Consider the following 20967-nt stretch of genomic DNA (forward strand, 5'->3'; position numbering starts at 1 on the left):
TATACTATAGTATTCTTAGTATAGTAACTGTGGTACATTGTAGTATACTGTAAAATATTATAGTAATTGCTACACTTGTTCATGTAAACTATAGTATTCTATAGCATTAACGTGAATTTATAAATAGTAAAGATTCACAACCACTATATGCATTAATTTATATGAATGCATATTTATATTAATTAATGCATTAATTATATTAATTACATTAATATTTTTAAGTTTAAAAACAACTTGAATTTACAATTATTTTCAACTTTCTTGACAAGTAAGGCGTTACTATAAATAACTTAAGCTAATTCAACTTTATTTTTATAATTTATAGCAACTTCTCACTCAGGAAAGTTGAAACGAATTGCACATTCAAATTGATTCAACTTAAAAATGTAGGATTTTTTTTTTTTACAGAATTACAGTTTACTATAGTAAATACTAAAGTATTCTACAGTGTTTTTATTCATGTGGATAAGATGCTCCTGCATTATGTAAACGATAGAAATTAAGAGAATCGTAACTTTTATTCAACCGCACGCACGTTAAACAATGACGTCAGAACGCTCAATCCAAGTCCACGGCGGTGCAGCGGCACTGTTTCACCCGCCGCACGCGCTTTCTCCTGGTACTGGGGATCTGTCCTGGACAATAGAGGGTGTAAGAGACGGTCGTGTAAGTTTTGGGCTTGCACACCGAGCACGACTCGAATGCGTTGTCTTCTTCTTGATAAACGTGTCGCGGGATGTAGAATGAGTTACATTGGCCATAACAGAAGCGGTTGATGATGGTGCGTGGCTGACAGCCGTCCTCTTTAATGATCTGTTTCAGCGGCTGAGTCTTGCACCAGTCGAGTTTCAGATACCGGCGCTCCGTTACGTATAGAGCCTCCTGGCTAGAGTCCAGCACCTCGTCCCCGACTGAAGGCGGTCCCATTCCCCTGAAACTGGTCTGCGGTGTCTGCGGTGACTGTTCCGAGTCGTTTGGGTTGTATTTATTTGGGTGAGGAATGGCGCCTTGAAATCCCCCGGTTTCTCTGCTCCTAGCTGGAGTGCTGAGCAGCCACAATACCACGACAGTGACAGCTAACGCGTCTTTAGTCATCCTTTGACATTTAGAAATAAAAAGTACGTTAAATTCAAGCTGTTATACTCATAAATAAACAGTTGGTCTTAATACAGATTATGGTATAGTTTTATTTTTCCTATTTTCTAACTTTAAGTAACCAAATTTATTTAATTTTGTCTATTTTTTTCCATTGTTAAGGATATTAGATTATAAAAGTTTCTAGTTATTTCAGATTTTTAATACATAACATAAGTATCAAGCAGACTTACCTCAGATTAATAATTGTTCCTATTTCTTCACATGGACAGCTAGAAGTAAAATAAACTTCAATGTATATAAGTTGATCCTTTTGATCTAGATCTCAGTGTCAAAATAAGGTATGGAGGGTCTGAGCTCTGTAATTTAAGAGAATGGGGCAGAATACAAGGGGAGGTCCACTCCTCCTCTCAACTTAAGATCATTGACAGCATTTTGGGGATGTTCCATTGCCTCGAGAGGGAGAGTCCCTATATATATTGATGTGTGCTGTGATTTTGAAAATTGATGAAACGTAACACAAAATGTGCACATGAACGTATACATCATTTTTTATTTAAAATTTAAAATTAACCATAAACTCTGCCAATACAATTATTTTTACAATCACCATTTCCTGCTGCGTTAATATTTAGATTAATTGAATGTTGCACATATTTTAATATTATCTTTACTGTGATACTGTTTGTCGTTTTTTTATAATACAGATTAATGAACAACATAATGTTCAGGTTTTGATACTGATTGTAACAGTTTCGACTTCATCTTCTGGGAAATGTGGCACTGATTTCTTAGCCACAACATTATCCAGCCTCTGTCCCATCAGATATGGATTTGCACTCTGAAACAGAGTCAGTAGCAGGTCGGATCTTGTGACATATTCATAAAAATACAAGTTAAAGTAACAGTGGTTTATCTTATAATTCACATGCCACAAAAAGCGCAGGGCATTATTTCTAGGTATGTTAACAACATACCCTTTTTCTTCTTTTGGGCCCACCCTTCAGTTTTTCATACAATCGCTCTTTGTTCTAAAAAGATATAAGAAATTATTAGTACAGTCCTCTAAAGATCTGTTTTAAAGATTGTATTATATAAACGACTAAATAAACTATGGTATAGAAGTACCCACCAAAAAAAGTAAATAGAGCTTAATCCACAACATGTTTCGATTTGAATAATTTCTATCCTACTGAATAGAATTCTTTGACCACTGATTCAATTAAATTAACTTAAAGGTGCAGTGTGTAAATATTAGCGGCATTAATGGTGAGGTTGCAAATTGCAACCAACGGCTAAGTCCACAGCTCACCCCTCGCTTTTGAAACACATAGAGAAGCTACGGTAGCCACCACCGGACAAACATGTCATAGTCGGAGACAACTTAGTAAAAAAAAATTGTCCTTTAAGGGCTTCTGTAGGAAAAATGGCGACTTCCATGTAAGGGGACCCTCGGTGTATGTAGCTAAAAAGGTCTCATTCTAAGGTAATAAACACATAATGGTTCATTATGAAAGGTCTTTATACAGCCCTGATCATATAGTTTTGTATATTATTTTGCATTTCTGTCAAAAGATCCTTCTAAAAATTACACACTGCACCTTTAATATATCATTATTTACTTACTGAATAATTTACTTAATGTGAATTTCATTGAAGAATGATTTATTTTCAAATTATGGGCATCCCAGTCTCTTACTAAGCCAAGTGTAAACTCACCCACTTCGCTAATGCAGGATAGTCATGCTCTGGATCAAATAGGTGCTGATGTTTCTGGAACTCCCGACTGAACTCCGCAGTGTCTGGCGAATTCTCTAAACATCCATCAACGGCTAGAAAAATATTATTACACTTTTACAACTGAGAAAGATGAACTCCACGTTCTCAGAGAATGTTTGAATCATACACAGAGGTTTAGTTTTGCAGCTGTATATGTAGTTATTCGTTTTGGGAAACATTCAATCTATCTTTATTCTTGCTTGGACCAGAAAATAGTTTTTAATGTGCTATTTCATAAATTGTAGCACTGTATATTTGTGGATTCTGCCAGTTGCACTCGTAGTTGCTTACCAGTTTTTCCGAGGGGGCAAGGATTTGGGGGGTCGGGGTAACCATGGTCATCACTGAAGTCTTTGGGAACATTGTCCCCAGTTAACTCTGCAACAATGTTAGGGATGTTCCCATATGGTCCAAGATGTTGAAGTCCCTCGTGGGCACCACCTTGGACAAAGTGTACAATAATAAATTTAGAGGAAGTAGCCATTTAGTTCAAAGGAATATAAAATTGAGTAGTTATTTTGATGACAGTAATTATTTTTTATATAGTTAAAAGTAAGCAGATTGAAACAGATATTTGAAATCTTTAACATTTCACATTGATTTCAATCTTTGACATGGTTTTACTCAGTTAATATATTAAAGATATCAATATTATATTTTTAGAAAAACACTGAATTACAAATAAAGTACTTTATGCTGATGGTTGTATTTTTACCATACACAAAACGTTTTACTAAACTTTGATTTCGTTTATGTTTCTGAAAAACAACAGAAATAATGCATTATTTTCTCATACCTTGGATACTAAGAGGACCCACTATGTTGGTGGCCTGATGCGCAGGATACTCGACCCTGGGCCGGGCGATACCCAGCTGCTCCATCACACCGTGAAGCAGGCGCTGGATGTCAGCCTCCGACACCTGATCCACCGTGCGTGGACTGTGGCCAGAAACCACGGCCAACACGCCGATCACGACAATCATAAGAACCGTGTGTGTCAGTTTGCGAGCCGAACCCATCGCTGACGTTTACTAGTACACCAAAGATAAACAGTAAACATGGAAAGTAAAAGGTGGCGGTTTAGATAGACTATAATAAAACCCCACAGGCGTTGTTTATTTGATGTTTATATGTGCACCCTGTTGAATAATTGAAAAGCATGCAGCATAACTGCTCAAAGATAATAAAAACATCGCTGTTTGTTTACGTCATAAGTAAACAGGCTTCATAGGCCAATATTTGAACATGCGTGCATTAGAAATTCATTAGGCTACCTTATTCGCGTTTCGGCAAAGCTAAAACAAGTGTGCTATGGCATATAAACTTACAAACGAATGAAGTAAAAAAACATATAGATATCTTACCTTGTAATATGGACTAAAAGAGAAGCTGTGTCGGGCTCAACAGAGATGCTGTCCTCCTCCACGGGTGATTTGCTCTGTTGCTAAGCAGCCGAATCATTTTTCGCTAAATTACCATTGGTTGACGTAGTGTGACACTGCTAAAACATGTTTGTGTATTTTCTGTCAGATGATAAGCATATGTTGCTTGATAAACATTAAATAACATTTAACACAACATTAAACAATCAACATCCGATAAATAAAAAAACTGCATGCTAATTCCAGTGAGCTGTGACGTCATTGTCTGATACAGGCAAGGCCACATGAAAATAAGTAGCCTATTGTTTAATATCTACTATAGGAAAGTGTAGTAAAATTTCTAATAAAAGATACTATAGTGTTTTTGAACCTTACCATAGAACAGACTATTGTATCCCATATGGCAAAAAATATATATTTTAAATGCTAAATACATTTTGTAGAAAGTAAAGCTCAGTTGAATATATATCAACATATACAACCTTCATATATCCACATGTATTTTAAAATGTATTTCAAGGGCAAGCAAATACATTTTAAATAATTTTAACCTTTTTAAAACGTATGTTTACAGGTTTGTAACATCATTATGCGATGTGAAAATATTTTGTTGGATTGAAATATGGAGGGCTAGATATATTTTTAATGCTTTAAAATGTATATTTCAAAATATAAAAAAAACAAAAAATATATTGATGAAAAAATATTTTTTTAAACATATTCCAAAATATATTTCAGCAAATATAATTTTTGGCCATTTTTGTATATTTTGAAATATATTTTAAATGATATTTTTTGCCATATGGGATACAGTTTGTCCATTTCCTATAGTAAATGCTACACAATTATAGTTTACTATAGTAATTATAGTACACTGTATTATATAGTTTACTATAGTAAATGCTATAGTGCATTATTTAATTTTTTCGTGTGGGTGTTTTGTGCTTCTGTCATTGTAATATAACAAAAAACAGCATTAACACTTATAATGGACAAAATATAAATACATTTTATAAACACAATTCAAAGATTTCACTGGTAGTCTGTTTTCATTAACTGTTTCTGTAGGCTATTGTGTATTTTACTTCACCCATCAGGGATGATGTATTTTTAGGCCAACCCGGACACTGGTTCCCTATACAAAAAGCCCATTAATTTTTCCCATAGACTTTGGAATTATTGCGAAAAAATAAGCTCTGTGTTTGACAAATGTTTATGACACTTACACTTACAGATTAGTCTTCACAAATGAACACAATAAGAATTTTCATCATGTGAAGATTATCTTGTTGGACAAAACGTGTAAGTGTCATAAACTTTTGTTAGACACAGAGCTTATTGTTTTAAATTGAATGGGCGTTTTAGTGAGGGAAACTTCCCACTAATTTCCAGGATTGGCCTACAAAAATCTGTCATCCCTGCGGCACCCTATATACAGCAGGGAAAATAAGTATTCGACACATCAGCATTTTTATTAGTAAGGGGATTTCTAAGTGGGCTATTGACACAAAATTTCCATCAGATGAAGCCATCAAGCCAAATATTGAATTCATACAAAGAAATAAGAACATTTAAGTGTAAAAGTTGAGTCATAATAAATAAAGTGAAATGACACAGGGAATAATTATTGAACACATATTTAATACTTTGTAGAAAACCCTTTGTTGTTGGTGATATCAGCTTCTAGCGTCTCTTGTATGGAGAGACCAGTCGTCTGCATTGCTCAGGAGTGATTATGGTCCATTCTTCCACACAAATAGTCTTTAAGTCTTGAAGGTTCCTTAGGCCTCTTTTATAACCTTTGATCTTCAGTTCTCTCCATAGATTTTCTATGGGATTTAGGTCAGGTGATTGACTGGGCCATTCAAGCAACTTCATTGTTTCCTTGGCCTTGTGTTTGGGATCATTGTCTTGCTTAAATGTTCACCCTCTTTTCATTTACATGCCTTCAATAATGTGAAGTCTGCCAGTACCCCTCGCTGAAAAGCAGCCCCAAACCATGATGCTTCCACCCCCAAACTTAACTGTTGTTATGGTGTTCTGCGGGTGGTGAGCAGTGCCATTTCTTCTCCAAACATGGTGTGTAGAATGACTGCTAAAAAGTTCAATTTTGCTTTCATCTGACCATACCATAATCTCAATAATCCACAGGCTTCTCCAAATGCTCTTTCGCATACTTTAACCGAGCCTCAACATGCTTTTTGTTCAGCATTGGAGTCTTGCATGGTGAGCGTGCATGGATGCCATGGCGGTTTAGTGCATTGCTTATAGTTTTCTTTGAAACAATAGTACCTGCTGATGCAAGGTCTTCCTGAAGTTCTGCCCGAGTGGTTCTTGGCTTTTGGAGAGCTATCCTGATTATTCTTTTGACTCCTCAGACAGGAATCTTACACGGAGCACCTGATTGTGGCCGGTTTATGGTGAAGTGATGCTCTTTCATTTCTGGATAATGGCCCCCACTGTGCTCACAGAAACATTCAGCATTCTGGAAATGCGCCTATAACCATTCCCATCGTGCTCCCAATGCTTTTCAATGATAAGATTACAAAGATCTTGAGAGAGTTCTTTGCTTTTACCCATCATGAAGTCTTTCCTGTGTGCCTCCTGGGAAATGAGAAGCCTTTATAGGCCATCAAATAGGACTAAAGCAGCTGATATCAATTAGTACTGATAGTGGGCAGGGTTTCTCTCTCAATACTGACAGATTTCAGGTGATCTCCTGGCTTTCTATGCCATTTTGCACCTTGTTCATGTGTTCAATACTTATTCCCTGTGTCTTTTCACTTTATTTATTATGACTCAACTTGTATACTTAAATGTTCTGATTTCTTTGTATGAATTCAATATTTGGCTTGATGGCTACATCTGGTGGACATTTTGTGTCAATAGCCCAATTAGAAATCCCCTTACTGATAAAAATGCATGTGTCAAATACTTATTTCCCCCGCTGTATAGTGCACTATTAGCTTATGTATTGATTTTCTGTAAATGGGGAAGATCAGCTATCATCAGCTTCTGTAAATTGACTTCTTGATATATTCTTGCCTGTTACTATGTAAAGTTTAAAGACACATTTTATGAATTCATCAGTCTTTAAACAACAACAGATACTCCAAGACAACACAGTGAGAGCACGTCACAACTTTTATTACAACGGTACAATGTATATACAGCAAAAGGCACAGTACAAACTCAGACGGACGGGTAGCTTGGTTAATAAAAGTTTAGAAGCACTTCCTGTGGACAATGGAGGGGCCTGCCTCATCATACTCCTGCTTGCTGATCCACATCTGCTGGAAGGTGGACAGGGAAGCCAGGATGGAGCCACCAATCCAAACCGAGTACTTACGCTCAGGGGGAGCAATGATCTAGAGAGCACAGAGGAGTTCAGTTAAACCATAGGACTGTATCGGAAACAACGTCTTATTCATTCAGTTTGCAGTTTACCTTGATTTTCATTGTGCTAGGGGCCAGAGCAGTGATCTCCTTCTGCATACGGTCAGCAATACCAGGGTACATGGTGGTACCACCGGACAGGACATTGTTGGCGTACAGGTCCTTACGGATGTCAATGTCGCACTTCATAATGCTGTTGTAGGCAGTCTCATGGATACCAGCAGACTCCATTCCTGTCAGGTGCCATAAGAAAAATCACTTTAGTGAATGCATCACTATGTTATCTGCCAACTAAACACAAGGGCTAACGCAACATTTAGGTAAAATCTTCATTGTGACATGCTTAGAAATGAATGAAACTAAAACATTCCAATGAAAGAGGGCTGGAAGAGGGTCTCGGGGCAGCGGAAACGCTCATTTCCAATGGTGATGACCTGACCGTCGGGCAACTCGTAGGATTTCTCCAGGGAAGAGGAAGAGGCAGCGGTGGCCATCTCGTTCTCAAAGTCCAAAGCGACGTAGCACAGCTTCTCTTTAATGTCACGCACAATCTCACGCTCAGCTATAGAGGGGAGAAAATAATTTTTGTGTTAAACAGGATGTACAGCCATACTCAATGTGATGCACTAACCTCGAGGTGAACGAATTTTTAAGTAAGACTATTGATCGAGCCCTAACCTGTGGTCACGAAAGAGTAACCACGCTCGGTCAGGATCTTCATAAGGTAGTCAGTCAGGTCACGACCGGCCAGATCCAAACGCATAATGGCGTGAGGAAGAGCGTAACCCTCATAGATTGGGACATTGTGGGTCACACCATCACCAGAATCCAGCACAATACCTGTAATGCCAAGACAAATATATGTTAAATATCGCACACATGCATATACATAGAGAAAACTGAATGCCTTTGTATTATGCTTTAAGAGATACTGACCGGTGGTACGGCCAGAGGCGTACAGGGACAGCACAGCCTGAATGGCAACGTACATGGCAGGAACGTTGAAGGTCTCAAACATGATCTGCAACAGGAAAAAATAGTCAGTTTTAGCCCCACCAGTAACAGTAAACCTTAAAGGAACAGTATGTAAGAAATGTATATCAATTAATCATAATATGGCCGTGATATGTCACTAGACATTAAGAAATCTTTTTCAATTCAAATACTTATATCACTGACAACAGTGGGCTGGCCAGGATATTGTCATTTAAAAAGTGGAGTTGCAGCCCTCAACTGATGTTTATGTTGTAATTTTGTGTATTGGCCACCAGTTGTGTGATTGCAGTACCAGTTTCAGCCACAAGTTTTGTGATTGCAATACCAGTTTTGGCCACAATCCTACATACTGTTCCTTTACACAAACACCAAAGCGTTTCGGTCCACTCACCTGTGTCATCTTCTCCCTGTTGGCTTTGGGGTTAAGAGGGGCTTCAGTGAGCAGGGTGGGATGCTCCTCAGGGGCAACGCGCAACTCGTTGTAGAAAGTGTGGTGCCAGATCTATAAAACATTTAAATAGTGAATATTCGGATAAGAACGAAATCTATTGCAGTTAGTTTTGTGTGGTTTTTTTTTTTGTTTTGCTACCTTCTCCATGTCATCCCAGTTGGTGATGATGCCGTGCTCGATGGGGTATTTAAGAGTGAGGATACCTCTCTTGCTCTGAGCCTCATCTCCGACGTAGCTGTCCTTCTGACCCATACCCACCATCACACCCTATGGGAAAAACAGTCATGGTTTTGATAAGGGTTAAAAATTTGACAATAACTTAAATTGTGTTAATTAGTTATTTAGAGACCTCTAGAAATGTTATTGCAGTATTGCCTATATAACGAATGTGCATTTAGTCAATATAGTATAATATATCTATCTAAAGTGTGGCACAGGCTGTGAAAACCGTGCTAATGTCATTTTCGTGATTCATTGTTTTCTACATAAAATCATCCTAAAACAATCTATGAAAATATAACCTTGATGTCTTTTATACTTTATAATAAATGTTTCGTAATCCATACTGTAATTAGATTTTGAGACTTTAGCCTGGATTTCACAGACAAGGTCACGTATGTGACCTTTTAAACATGAATTATTAATATGATCTAATATTTCGATGGATTTTTACAAACAAAAAGTTGCAATGATTTTTAATTCAGACACAATATGTGTAGTGTTTTGGCCTACCTGGTGACGGGGTCTGCCAACGATAGAGGGAAAGACAGCACGTGGAGCATCATCACCGGCGAATCCAGCCTTGACCAAACCGGAACCGTTGTCGCACACGAGGGCGGTAGTTTCATCGTCGTCACACATGTTTGGTCTGGTGTAGGTGGTCCTAAACATTCAATTTGACACTTTAACGCACACACCTTTACACAGTTACATTTAAATAGAATTAACCTCAAGGCCTACGCTTAAAATCCTTCAATGCTTAAAATGATGCTAAAAAGCCTTCACTGACACATGCAGTGATTAAAGGCCAAGAGGGACACGGCAAACTATTTTAGGCATCAGCTCTTGTCGTTCCTAATGAAAGCTCTGACCAAGTGTCTTATCTGCAGCTATTTCACAGTTGCCTGATGACAAATGCCAGCAGGACGCAGCGCTCGTTCCCTCAGCTGTCTGCGAAACTGTAAGGGATCTGCTGACAACATGTGCCACTTCATTACATCTGTTGAGGAATGCCTTAATAAATGCATCCCAGTGTGATCCTATTAAACCTAGTCAGGGCCATTCTAATCCAAAAAACATCAAACACTTCAGAGCTGTCAATCAATTACATTTATATTACATTTATGCATTTGGCACATGAAACGTCATATCAGCAACTAACAGTACTTTCAAGCTATACATTGTATTCGTTTCTGTGCTCTCTGGGAATCTCAAACGCAGTGTTGAGCTACAAAAACAAGTTACACCTTTACTAGATTTACTTATGTTTTAATCTCAACTAACATTTAAATACAGCTACAAATACAAATAATAACCAACTATATGCTGAGTTACACCATCTCGGTTAGAGACTATATGCAATAACGAATCAATAACCCAAACTTGAATCCCAAATGAAAGTTCCTTCTCATAAAGTCACGTATCCTAATACCGGGCTCCTTTTCAAATCTCCTTCCTCGCCGTAGTCCTTAAAGATAAATGTAGAAGCAAACACTCACCGAGTTGTAGCACAAGACTGGAGTTTCCACTGGGATGAAGGGCATGGGACAGGGATGCCCCTTAAATATGATAGGGTCTGAGTTAGGGGGGTCGCTGGGATTCAGGGGCGGGCTCAGGCATTCACACAACACCAAATAAGAGCTCAAAATGGCTCATAGTAAGTAATTACTAAAATGGACAGATGTTTCTAAGGAGGTGATAGTTCCTCTTTGGTGCCAAAATAAACAGAAGTGTTGCCATTGATCTGAAATTCACAGACAAGTTGGGTGGCAAACTAAATGATATCAAGGCCTATTATTTGATGAATAGATGTTGAGGAAATGTGATGACCTTTACAAAGACCAACCTAGTTGTCTGTGGATGTAATGATAAGTAAATGTTATGTTAACCCTTTTTCTATTAAATCATGCTATTGTTAAACTCAACACACATGCGAATAAGAAATATAATGAGTATATACATTAAACATAATACTTATATATAAAATACAACGTTATTTTTTAAAAACCAGCATTGTGGATCAAAAGGGGACCTTTGCTGTGTTGGTTCAACCAAAAATGCTGTTGAAAGATTTTCCGGGTGTATTTAACCCAACTTTTGGGTTTATCCCTTTTTGACCCAACACTGGGTTGAAAATAACACAGTGCAGCTTTTATGTATCACATGCACTAATAGGAATGTCAGGAAATAACAATTCCCAGAGAATCCATGATCTTTGACCGACCAGTATACCCATATACTTATTTTCGACTACACAAGGAATCAGAAGGTATCGGATACGACACTGGATGTGTGGGGTCACATTCATGCCCCAGACCTGAGTAATGGCACCTTTGTCTCTTTGGTATGTGATTGGACTTAAAGTATTTCAGACAGCTGAGAGGTATGGGGTGTTAGGAAGGGCCCGCGTCCCTCCTCTGCAACTGCTGTCCAGGACTGCTGTTTTCTGATTGGCTCATTTCTTTCCTTTTAGGGTCATGGTGAGTGACAGGTGCTCCGGCTTGCACATCAGTGCTGACTGCTTGGCTCCAATTCCTTATTTGTCACCTTCTCTCCCTTTATCTCTCTGACTGGACACTGTGAGGAAACTGAGCGATTTTTCTCTAAATAGCCTTGGGTGTTGTGATGTGTATGGTTTGGTGTTGATTGGTTTACATTTACAATTGGGGAGATGCTTTAATCCAAAGAGACAACGTATACGTTTTTATGAGTATGTGTGATCCCTGGGATTGAACCCACAACCGTTGCGCTGCTTATGCGATGCTCTACCAAATGAGCTATAGTACAAAACATTTAGTCTTTCGTATTAATGATTTGTTTTCTTTCAACATCTTATTAAAATGAAACATTTGATATTAAAAGTGAAAATGCCTGCTTTCTTGCGTTCGCTATCTAGCGTTTTATCGGTACTGATACTGTTCTATTTGTGATCGGCAAAGCTAATGGATGACTGGAAAAGATTGTGATATCAGTGTGATAATAGTTTGTTATCTCCTTAAAGGGATAGTTCACAAAAAAAAATGTCATTATTTGCTCACCCTCATGTCATTCTGAACCTGTATAAATGTCTTTGTTTCGCTGAAAAACAAACAAAAATATTTGTAATCAAGCAGGAAACAGGAGCATCATCGGTTTGGTTACAAACATGGCTCCAAATAGAAATTTATATAGGTTTGTAACACATTTAGAGTAAATAATGACATTTTTTTATTTTTGGGTGAACTATCCCTTTAATTTTCGGATTCCTGGGGTTTCCTTACAAACCCTTCGGTTGGCGTTGCCAAAGCTGGATTATGTGTTAGCATTTTTCATCACCGTAATGTTCAACCGGGACTATCGGATGTGCTATTATTAGGTATTTTTTCACACTAGGCTCAAAGACATCTACAGAACACAATCCGTTAGGATTCCCGTGTACTGTGGCATCTTATTATAGCTATGATGCTGCTGTCTAGAAACCTGTTATTGACATGAGGTCATTGCTAATACTTTGCATTGCAATTTAGTTACTTTTATGTACTATGTGTGTAATTCTGTGACAAATGTGTAGTCATTAAACTCATAATGTTACTGGATAGGTCATATTTTTAGATCTGAGTGTTCCCAAAAAGCTATAAGAGTTGTTTTTTACTGATGTAGGCCTGATATTTATTGGGTTGTTATCTATTTTTTGTCGGAGACCTGGTGGTCTAGCAGTGGTCAGACAAAGAAGGAAACCAACACAAGCACTTTAACAGGGCCCTCTTTCCTTAAAAGGACATGTAGGGGACACAGGATTTGCCTGTTTAAGACAGCTGCACTCAAAGTGTGGCAACTGTTAGCCCCAAATGCTTTTAAACATTGGGAACAATGGTTTGTTTATCAACCTGTTAGTGACATGACCCTACATAAGCCATGTCATGCTGAGCCAAATATCTGCTTCTAAAAGTGTTTTGATGGTTGTTGTAATGTTTAAGTATGTAAACATATGTAGCAAATGTGAGTTAATAGTAAAATATAACATTAAAGATGAGAAAACTTATTAACAAATGATAAATATATAAATATCATATAAGCACTACTTTGGTATACAACTTTTTATATCTCATTAGCCAAGGTATATACTACTACTGTCATTACTAATGTGACAATAAGCTGTCAGAGTGATAAAATGTGTGTTAACAAGATCTATTGTGTTGATGTGTAGGCCTAAAGCAGCTGTTAGTATCGGACTCTTTGAAATGATGGGCTACTGACAGGCACGCTGATCAAAAACATCCAAATAAATGATGCTCAAAATATACAATCGCTATTTTATCAACAGCTTCAGGGTTCCCACATCTCATTTAACTTCAAATTTAAGGACCTTTTAAGGGCTTTTCAGGTCCAACACCCTCAAATTCAAGGACAAATGTGGAGAAACATTTCAAGTGAGAGCAAGGTTACATCGTGGTACCTTTAAAGATATATTGTTACATTTCCCTTTTTGAGGGAACTACCGCTGCGTCACTGCGGTGACACTTTGGGGACGCCCCCATGGATAAGTGCGTCTGAATGTGTATATCAAATACAACCAATGGTGAGGCTTAACGACAAAGACAGGGTAACGCGGGAGCCAGAAAGTATATCGCCGTCTAAAATATTGCCAAAGACGGCGTTACAGGGACGCACAAAGTATGGTAAGGGAGACGCAGCGTCTCGTTCCCTTCTCAGGGAACAAGAGTTACATACGTAACCCGAGACGTTTTCATGTGTCAAACATAACTATGCAAAAAAGCACAAGTTTAGTACGTTGGCATAAAAAGTCTAGAATTTTTATATTACCCTACACTACACAGGAAATATGGATTTTTTTCCAGAAAACTTCTTGCATAAAATAGATTCAAGCCCTTTTAATGACCTGTCTCTATAATTTTTAAAAACTTTCAAGGACCCATGGGAGCCCTGCAGCTTTGATGGGATGATTCTGAAATTCACAAGAGTCCATCATTTTAGCAGTACAGATCAATTGGCAAGTCAGAGACATGTACACTAGACACTAGAATAGAAACATTTAATTTTGGAAACGACAAATAAAATCACCTTTACATCTCTTGGATTATATACCCAACACACCTTATATATAACTTCTGTAGTGTTGATCCTGGTCATTTAAGGCAGTGGTTTTCAAACTGGGGGGCCGTGAGATGGTGACGGGGGAACCCAGTTTTATGACATTTTCTAAAACACATTAATTTATTATGAATTCTGTGTAATTAAACATAAAAAATAAGGCTACTAACCAAAAGCACTACTTTTTTGTATAAATTAATGCGTTTTAGTAAAATGTTGAGTTTTACAACAGTTTTTGTCACAATTTTTCTTTGGGGGGCCACAAAGGAATGCACCGTACACAAGGCCCGCACGCTGAAAAAGTTTGAGAACCACTGATTTAAGGCATGTGCTACCGCTATTAAAGCTGACTTAAACTCAAGATGACTTAGGGGCGGTTTCCCAGACAGGGTTTAGGTTAATTCAGGACTAGGCCTTATTAATATTAGGTCATTTAAGAAGTTTTTACAAACATACCTTACAAAAACACGACAGGTGTGCATCTTAAGACAAAACAATGTGAATGAAAAATGTTACAATTAAACAGAACAAGTTGTTTTTAAATTAAAGCAGCTCAAACATGCATTTTAGTCCGGGACTAGTATAAGCCCTGTCCGGGAAACCGCCCCTTAAACTATTCAAATAGGATAAAGACTTATCAAAATATTTCTTATTGTTCGGTTATTTCTGTAACAATGTACAGTGTCTGGTCATGCCAAACTCTAGTTTTAATTTAGTAGAAATTGAGATTGGGGCGCTACAAATATTTGCTGTAGACAATAGGGGTCCTGAAATGAAAAAGGTTGAGAACCCCTGCACTAAAGGTTCATTGTGTCCCATGCAGTGTTTCACAATGTCCCGAAAACACTTAGAACAACTGGTCACCAAGTCCATGCCATGAGTGCCCCAGATAATGAGTCCTATAAATATATTGAAAGCTTAAGAAGTTTCCATGTCAGCAACTTGTTCTTTATTGCAGGTGTGCATTGAGAAAACCATGTAATCCATCTACTGTACTAAAAAGAGCACAATCATAAACCTCAAGATTCCAATGGGAATTGCACAAACAAAAGTCATTCAAGTATAAGTTCACATAACATTCTTGTAAACATCACAAATTCATAATCAAGAATTAAATACAGAGGGATATTACGACCAGAAATGGATATTATGGGGTTTATGAAAATGTACTTTCTATTAAACATGGTCAATTATGTCACATAGCTACTTGGTGCCTAATACACTTAAGACAAGCCAAAAAGCCAAAGGAGAGAAATTTTTAAGTGACAAGTTCAATCAAGCTAATTTAGCATGCACTAAACAAAATTTGGGTTAAAATAATCTAATATTAGGGTGGTCAACCAAAATGCACTTTTTCAGACCCGAAAATGATTAGATTCAAGTCAGCAGATCAGAAGGTTTATTTAAATTTAAAACAAAAAATAAAAGCATTTCAATATCATTAAAACAAAAACATGTACATAAGAAAATGATCTATTCATCCTATAAAAACACTGTACAAATGCAAAATGCAAGCCTCATCGCACGGCAATAAAGTCTTTAGTTATCAAGTGTCCATTGTGGTACTGAAGGGTTTAAAAATCAGCATCCAGTCTAAAAGTGTTATCTGTAGGTCCAGACATGACTCCCATCCTCTGGTACTCTCCCACTCGCTTCTCAAAGAAGTTTGTCTTGCCCTCTAAGGAAATGTTCTCCATGAAGTCAAAAGGGTTCTCCACTTTGTAGATCTACAAAGCAATTTACAAGGTTAATACAAAAAAAATTCTAGTATTGCACCAGTAACAAGTCACATGGCTACTAGTGATAGGAAAATTCCTTGATTCACTCTCTGCATTGGATTAAAAGGCTAACAATGCATCGGTTTACAAACTGTGCATTGGATAAAAATTAGCATTTGCATCACGACGCATCATTTCTAACATATTGCATTGGTAATAACGTGCATCATAAAAGCGGTGAAAAGTATCGCATTGGTACCAGCTTCATATTCATTCATCTTTAATGTATCATAGGCTATGTATAGAGGTGCGGGTCGCACCCAGTAATAACCCATCCTTAAAGGAACACGCCCACATTTTGGGAATTTAGCTTATTTACCGTATCCCCCAGATTAGAGTCCCTACATACCCCTCTTATCTCTGTGCATGCTGTAACCATGTCTGACGCAGCCCCCGCTAGCTTAGCACAAAGACTGGAAGTAAATGGCTCCAGCTAGCATACTGCTCCCAATAAGTGACAAAATAAACACTTCCTTATAACACATCAATAGGAAAATGTTTGCGTTACTGCGTCTCTTATTGGGAGCAGTATGCTAGCTGGAGCCATTCACTTCCAGTCTTTGTGCTAAGCTAGCAGGGGCTGCGTCAGACAGTTACAGCACGCACAGAGATGAGAAATGTATGGACTAACTCTGGGGGATACAGTAAATAAGCTAAATTCCCAAAATGTGGGCATGTACCTTTAATGGCTACTAATGCCACAAAGCACTTCTGATTTTAATAAATCTGCAATGCCCAAAAACCTAAAAGCAGCTTAACATTCATTTATGCCTACTATACAACAACCTAGTGTAAGGGTTATAGTAGTTGAACCAACTACTATACAGTAGAGTGGTAAATAAATCTCTACCTTGCTGAATCCCAGCTCCAGCAGTAATCTGTCAGCCACAAACTCAATGTATTGCTTCATCAGGTCACAGTTCATGCCAATCAGCTTCACTGGTAAAGCATCAGTCAGAAACTCCTACAGGATGAAAGATACCATTGAATTTAAGGGCTTAATCTCAGAAAACAGGGTGCATTGTAAAGTACAGTCACTTTAGATTAAAAAAGTATCTGCCAAATCCATAAATGTTGTTGGCTAGAATTAAGCATAATTGAATATAATACAATTGAAAGTGCCAAGCACACAAACCTGTTCAATTTTAACTGCATTTGTGATAATACTCTTTACGGTTTCTTCTGAGGGTTTGTTTACCAAGTGCTTGAACATAAGGCAGGCGAAATCACAGTGAAGACCCTGATTAAGAGAGAAAAAAAAAGTTAAAACCACAGATTGGCCTTTACACCTTATTCATGAGCGCATTTGTTTTCTGTGTGGGTGTAAAAATCTTTTTAAAAAAAAAATCTACCTCATCTCTGCTGATAAGTTCATTGGAAAAGGTGAGTCCAGGCATAAGTCCTCTCTTCTTCAACCAGAAAATAGCAGCAAAAGAACCAGAAAAGAAAATTCCCTCCACAGCAGCAAAAGCCACTACTCGCTCCCCTGTAAACAAACATGATTTAGATTTGCCACATACATTACTCGCAACAAATTAGTAGAAACTTGTTACAATACATACCATATTGAGCATTTTTGTTAGAGATCCAGTTGATGGCCCAGTCGGCCTTCTTCTTGACACAGGGCAATGTTTCAACGGCATTGAAAAGAAATTCTCTGCAAAACAAAGCAATTTCAAAATTAACCCAGGGATGAATAAACTAAGTCTAACTAACATAATTAGAAAAGCACACATTTAGAGGGCTCAGTCGAGGCGTCTGTTTCGTACTGACACCCTACAACCAGCAGACCACATGCCCACTGATCTGAGGTGTCAGCACTCAGCTCCCATTATCAGCTGAGGTACGTACCCCTGCGCCACTCATCATCGCCCCCAAAAGCAGCCAGAACACAAAAACTCACCTCTCTTTGGGGTCTTTAATGTAGGTGTCAATCAACAGACTATACATTTCGGAGTGGATGTTTTCCATTGCAATCTGGAAGCCATAGAAGCAACGGGCTTCAGTCACCTGGACTTCCTGAGTAAATCGCTCCACCAAGTGGCATAGAAGATGTGCAATAAGAACCTGAGCGTTTTCCTTTTTAATAGCAGTTTGGGAACACATTTGCCCTTTGAACTCACCAAGTTTTCATTGACAATGCCATCACTTGCAGCAAAGAAAGCCAAAACATGAGAGATGAAATATCTTTCGTCATCTTTCAGGGAGTCCCAGTGCTGAAGATCTTTGGACAGGTCGACCTTGGAGAAAAACAAATCAATTAATCACACTGAAACACAAAGACCATTTAAGGTCACATTTGATGCCATAACATTTCTAACGGAATAACATTTTAGGTTAAAGCATACCTCCTCAGCTGTCCAGAAAGATGCCTCTGCCTTCTTGTACATCTGCCAGATGTCATGGTACTGAATTGGGAAAATGACAAAGCGATTGGGGTTCTCCTTCAGAAGTGGCTCCTCCGCCACACTTGCTTTCTTGGTCTTTGTCTGATCCTTAAAAGAAGAAATTAAACACTAATGAATTAAAAATTTAAAGCTTTAACTGGCCACACATCTAACCTCTTGTAACGAAGAACAATCTGTGACCCTGCCCGCGAAAGACTTGGACGTACTCTGTGGATTGGAGCAGGAATTTTCGCAAAGTAAACCGACTGCGTGTTTAGGTCTGCCACCTTGTTACAAGTCACGCAAATTTTTGGGTGAATGAATTGGGTTTGGTTTTACACTATTTGAGCAAACTTGACTGATATAGCAACTTGGGCTGTTGAAATGTAAAAACGTGAACGCAGCATCTGAAAACAGGGAAATACTGTATATGCAAGTGAATCGCTGTCATTTAGAAAGATTGCTTTTACATAACCGAGATCGTGATTTTTACGATTCAACGCGCAGTCCTACTAGGCACAATCATAAACGTACATTGGTTGTTACCGGAAGCTAGTTATTTAGTTTAAGTTTTAACTTGACATTTTTCTTAAATTGCATCAATTGCCCTCAAAAGGCCTTTAACAGGATAGTTCACCCAAAAATGTGGTTTAACGAATTAATCATTTGAGCCAATTCACTTTGCTACTAAATTATTGTTACTACGATTTATAACAAATCTAGATCTTCCTAGTAAGAGGTAGAAAATACAAGCATGGGGCCTTTAAAATGTTGTGGACAGCTGGGTTCTTGAAGTCAATACGGTTGGGTTCCACTTCTAGAGAAATGATACCAAACTCAGTCTGTAAAAACCTCATTTAGTCAGATTTTGTGATTACCTGCTTGATGAAATCATCCTACAAAACCTTTATATCTTTAATATTGACCGAGTAAGGCCGTGTCAATGATTGAAATCAGTGTGAAATCAAACTTTGATGCTTCTAATCTCATTATCTTGAGACTTTAGTCTGGATTTCACAGACAGGGTCACATTGACTTGTTAAAGTAGTCCATTTCTTATGAAAGTCAGTAAGTTAACTTAGCTAGCTCAGTAGCCAAGAACAAGACGACATGGACGATATATTAAGCTAAAAGCAAAGCAAACCTAAAGTTACGTAAAACGAATTAAATCATTGCCGTTCTGATTATTTAATGATCCTGTCATTTGATCAACACAATTGAACATCAATTTGTTTGGTAATGTTTTTTTGGGTTGGGCCACTTCACACCGGTTTGAGCTACTGACCCGCCAAATCAAGCTGTATAACGAAATTAAATTAAAAATAGCAAATATGTTGACCCTCCACAAACAGACGTTAACCCCCTTAAGTTTTAAAAGACCATTAGTTTGATCGTTTTAGTAACATGAAACCAAGACCGAAGTTACGTAGTGAGGTAGCATTAGCTAAACTTGGCGCGCTTTGAATCCGCCAAAATGTATGTGCGCTTTAACAACGATCTCAGAAATAACTTATGATCCTTACAGAAAGTGTTTGACTTGCATTGATATCATCCTAAAAAAATATGCATAGATGAAGAGTTTGAATGTAACTTACCTCTGCGTCGTCAAAGATTTTACGCGCGGTTTTGGACGCCAGGATTCTGGTGGAGTTCATACTAGGAGGCTAAAGACAAAAGATTCACACTTTCAACAACAAAACAACTCATCTTGTTCACTTAATAGCTCGGTTAGTTTTTACGTTTAGCTGCAACATCGGTGGGTAAAATAACTAACTTTAGCATTGAGCATGCACAACGCTTACTATACTGAAGCACCATAGTCGATGCTTTAAAAACAGTTTTACACATTAAAGTTAAAATGTTTTATCTAATAGCGTGTAAAGAATCAACTTACCGTGTTTTCTTTGTCCAGCAAGGACATGCTACTCATTTTTGAAGAAACGGTGTTCTCATTCTTGCTTTTCAGTGGAGAGCGAGTTGACATCATGGTAAATTGTATAGTGTTAGATAAAATAAGACAAAAGAGCTATAGTTTAGTCAAAACGACTAAGTTTTTAAAAAGCAAAAAGCTACAACTAAATAAACTGTGCAAGCCTGAAGATCTACAGTCCAGCTGGAGGGAAACACACAATGTAAGAAAGCCGGAGTCTCTTATATTCGATTCTTGGCGCTCAAACTCAGCCAATAAGAATGCAGGAAACGCCTTCCGCTTTGTGTTGTCCTTTTAATTCATCCGTCCGCTTAACCAATCAGGATTCGAAAAGACGTCACGTGATAGCTATACACGTCCGCAGATCGCGGGAAATTCGAACTTGTTGGGGGTTGTAAAATGTTACACAAAAACCCAACATACCAGTTTTTAAAGTGTTTTATAAGAAAAAGGCGCCAAAATG

The 20967-nt window shown here is 37.9% G+C and overlaps 4 protein-coding genes and 1 non-coding gene across 5 annotated transcripts; all 5 read right to left on the reverse strand.

The window, feature by feature from the left end:
* Positions 1 to 499: 499 nt before the first annotated feature.
* Positions 500 to 1519, reverse strand: grem1a (gremlin 1a, DAN family BMP antagonist). Its single transcript, XM_055185533.2, has 2 exons — positions 1329 to 1519; positions 500 to 1096 (listed from the first exon to the last, which is right to left on the reverse strand). Exon 2 carries the CDS (start codon positions 1093 to 1095, stop codon positions 559 to 561), a length of 537 nt encoding a protein of 178 aa, XP_055041508.1. The 5' UTR covers position 1096; positions 1329 to 1519; the 3' UTR covers positions 500 to 558.
* A 137-nt stretch (positions 1520 to 1656) lies between these two features.
* On the reverse strand, positions 1657 to 4435 carry scg5 (secretogranin V). The gene is made up of 6 exons (XM_055185532.2): positions 4239 to 4435; positions 3671 to 3905; positions 3166 to 3315; positions 2815 to 2927; positions 2073 to 2126; positions 1657 to 1936 (listed from the first exon to the last, which is right to left on the reverse strand). The coding sequence occupies exons 2-6, from the start codon at positions 3891 to 3893 to the stop codon at positions 1823 to 1825; spliced, it is 654 nt and encodes a 217-aa protein (XP_055041507.2). The 5' UTR covers positions 3894 to 3905; positions 4239 to 4435; the 3' UTR covers positions 1657 to 1822.
* Positions 4436 to 7382: 2947 nt separating this feature from the next.
* actc1a (actin alpha cardiac muscle 1a) lies at positions 7383 to 10975 on the reverse strand. The gene is made up of 9 exons (XM_073856076.1): positions 10818 to 10975; positions 9832 to 9982; positions 9238 to 9366; positions 9040 to 9150; positions 8589 to 8673; positions 8331 to 8492; positions 8018 to 8214; positions 7704 to 7880; positions 7383 to 7624 (listed from the first exon to the last, which is right to left on the reverse strand). The coding sequence occupies exons 2-9, from the start codon at positions 9958 to 9960 to the stop codon at positions 7481 to 7483; spliced, it is 1134 nt and encodes a 377-aa protein (XP_073712177.1). The 5' UTR covers positions 9961 to 9982; positions 10818 to 10975; the 3' UTR covers positions 7383 to 7480.
* A 4816-nt stretch (positions 10976 to 15791) lies between these two features.
* rrm2 (ribonucleoside-diphosphate reductase subunit M2) lies at positions 15792 to 20761 on the reverse strand. Its single transcript, XM_073856077.1, has 10 exons — positions 20469 to 20761; positions 20170 to 20238; positions 18536 to 18682; positions 18308 to 18427; positions 18091 to 18221; positions 17750 to 17844; positions 17540 to 17673; positions 17323 to 17427; positions 17038 to 17151; positions 15792 to 16136 (listed from the first exon to the last, which is right to left on the reverse strand). Exons 1-10 carry the CDS (start codon positions 20559 to 20561, stop codon positions 15984 to 15986), a joined length of 1161 nt encoding a protein of 386 aa, XP_073712178.1. The 5' UTR covers positions 20562 to 20761; the 3' UTR covers positions 15792 to 15983.
* On the reverse strand, positions 17928 to 18062 carry LOC129430214 (small nucleolar RNA SNORD94). The gene has a single exon (XR_008639463.1). It is a non-coding gene; the product is annotated as a small nucleolar RNA SNORD94 (small nucleolar RNA).
* Positions 20762 to 20967: the final 206 nt, after the last annotated feature.

The sequence above is a fragment of the Misgurnus anguillicaudatus genome, chromosome 18 (assembly GCF_027580225.2).
Source record: "Misgurnus anguillicaudatus chromosome 18, ASM2758022v2, whole genome shotgun sequence".
NCBI lineage: Eukaryota > Metazoa > Chordata > Actinopteri > Cypriniformes > Cobitidae > Misgurnus > Misgurnus anguillicaudatus.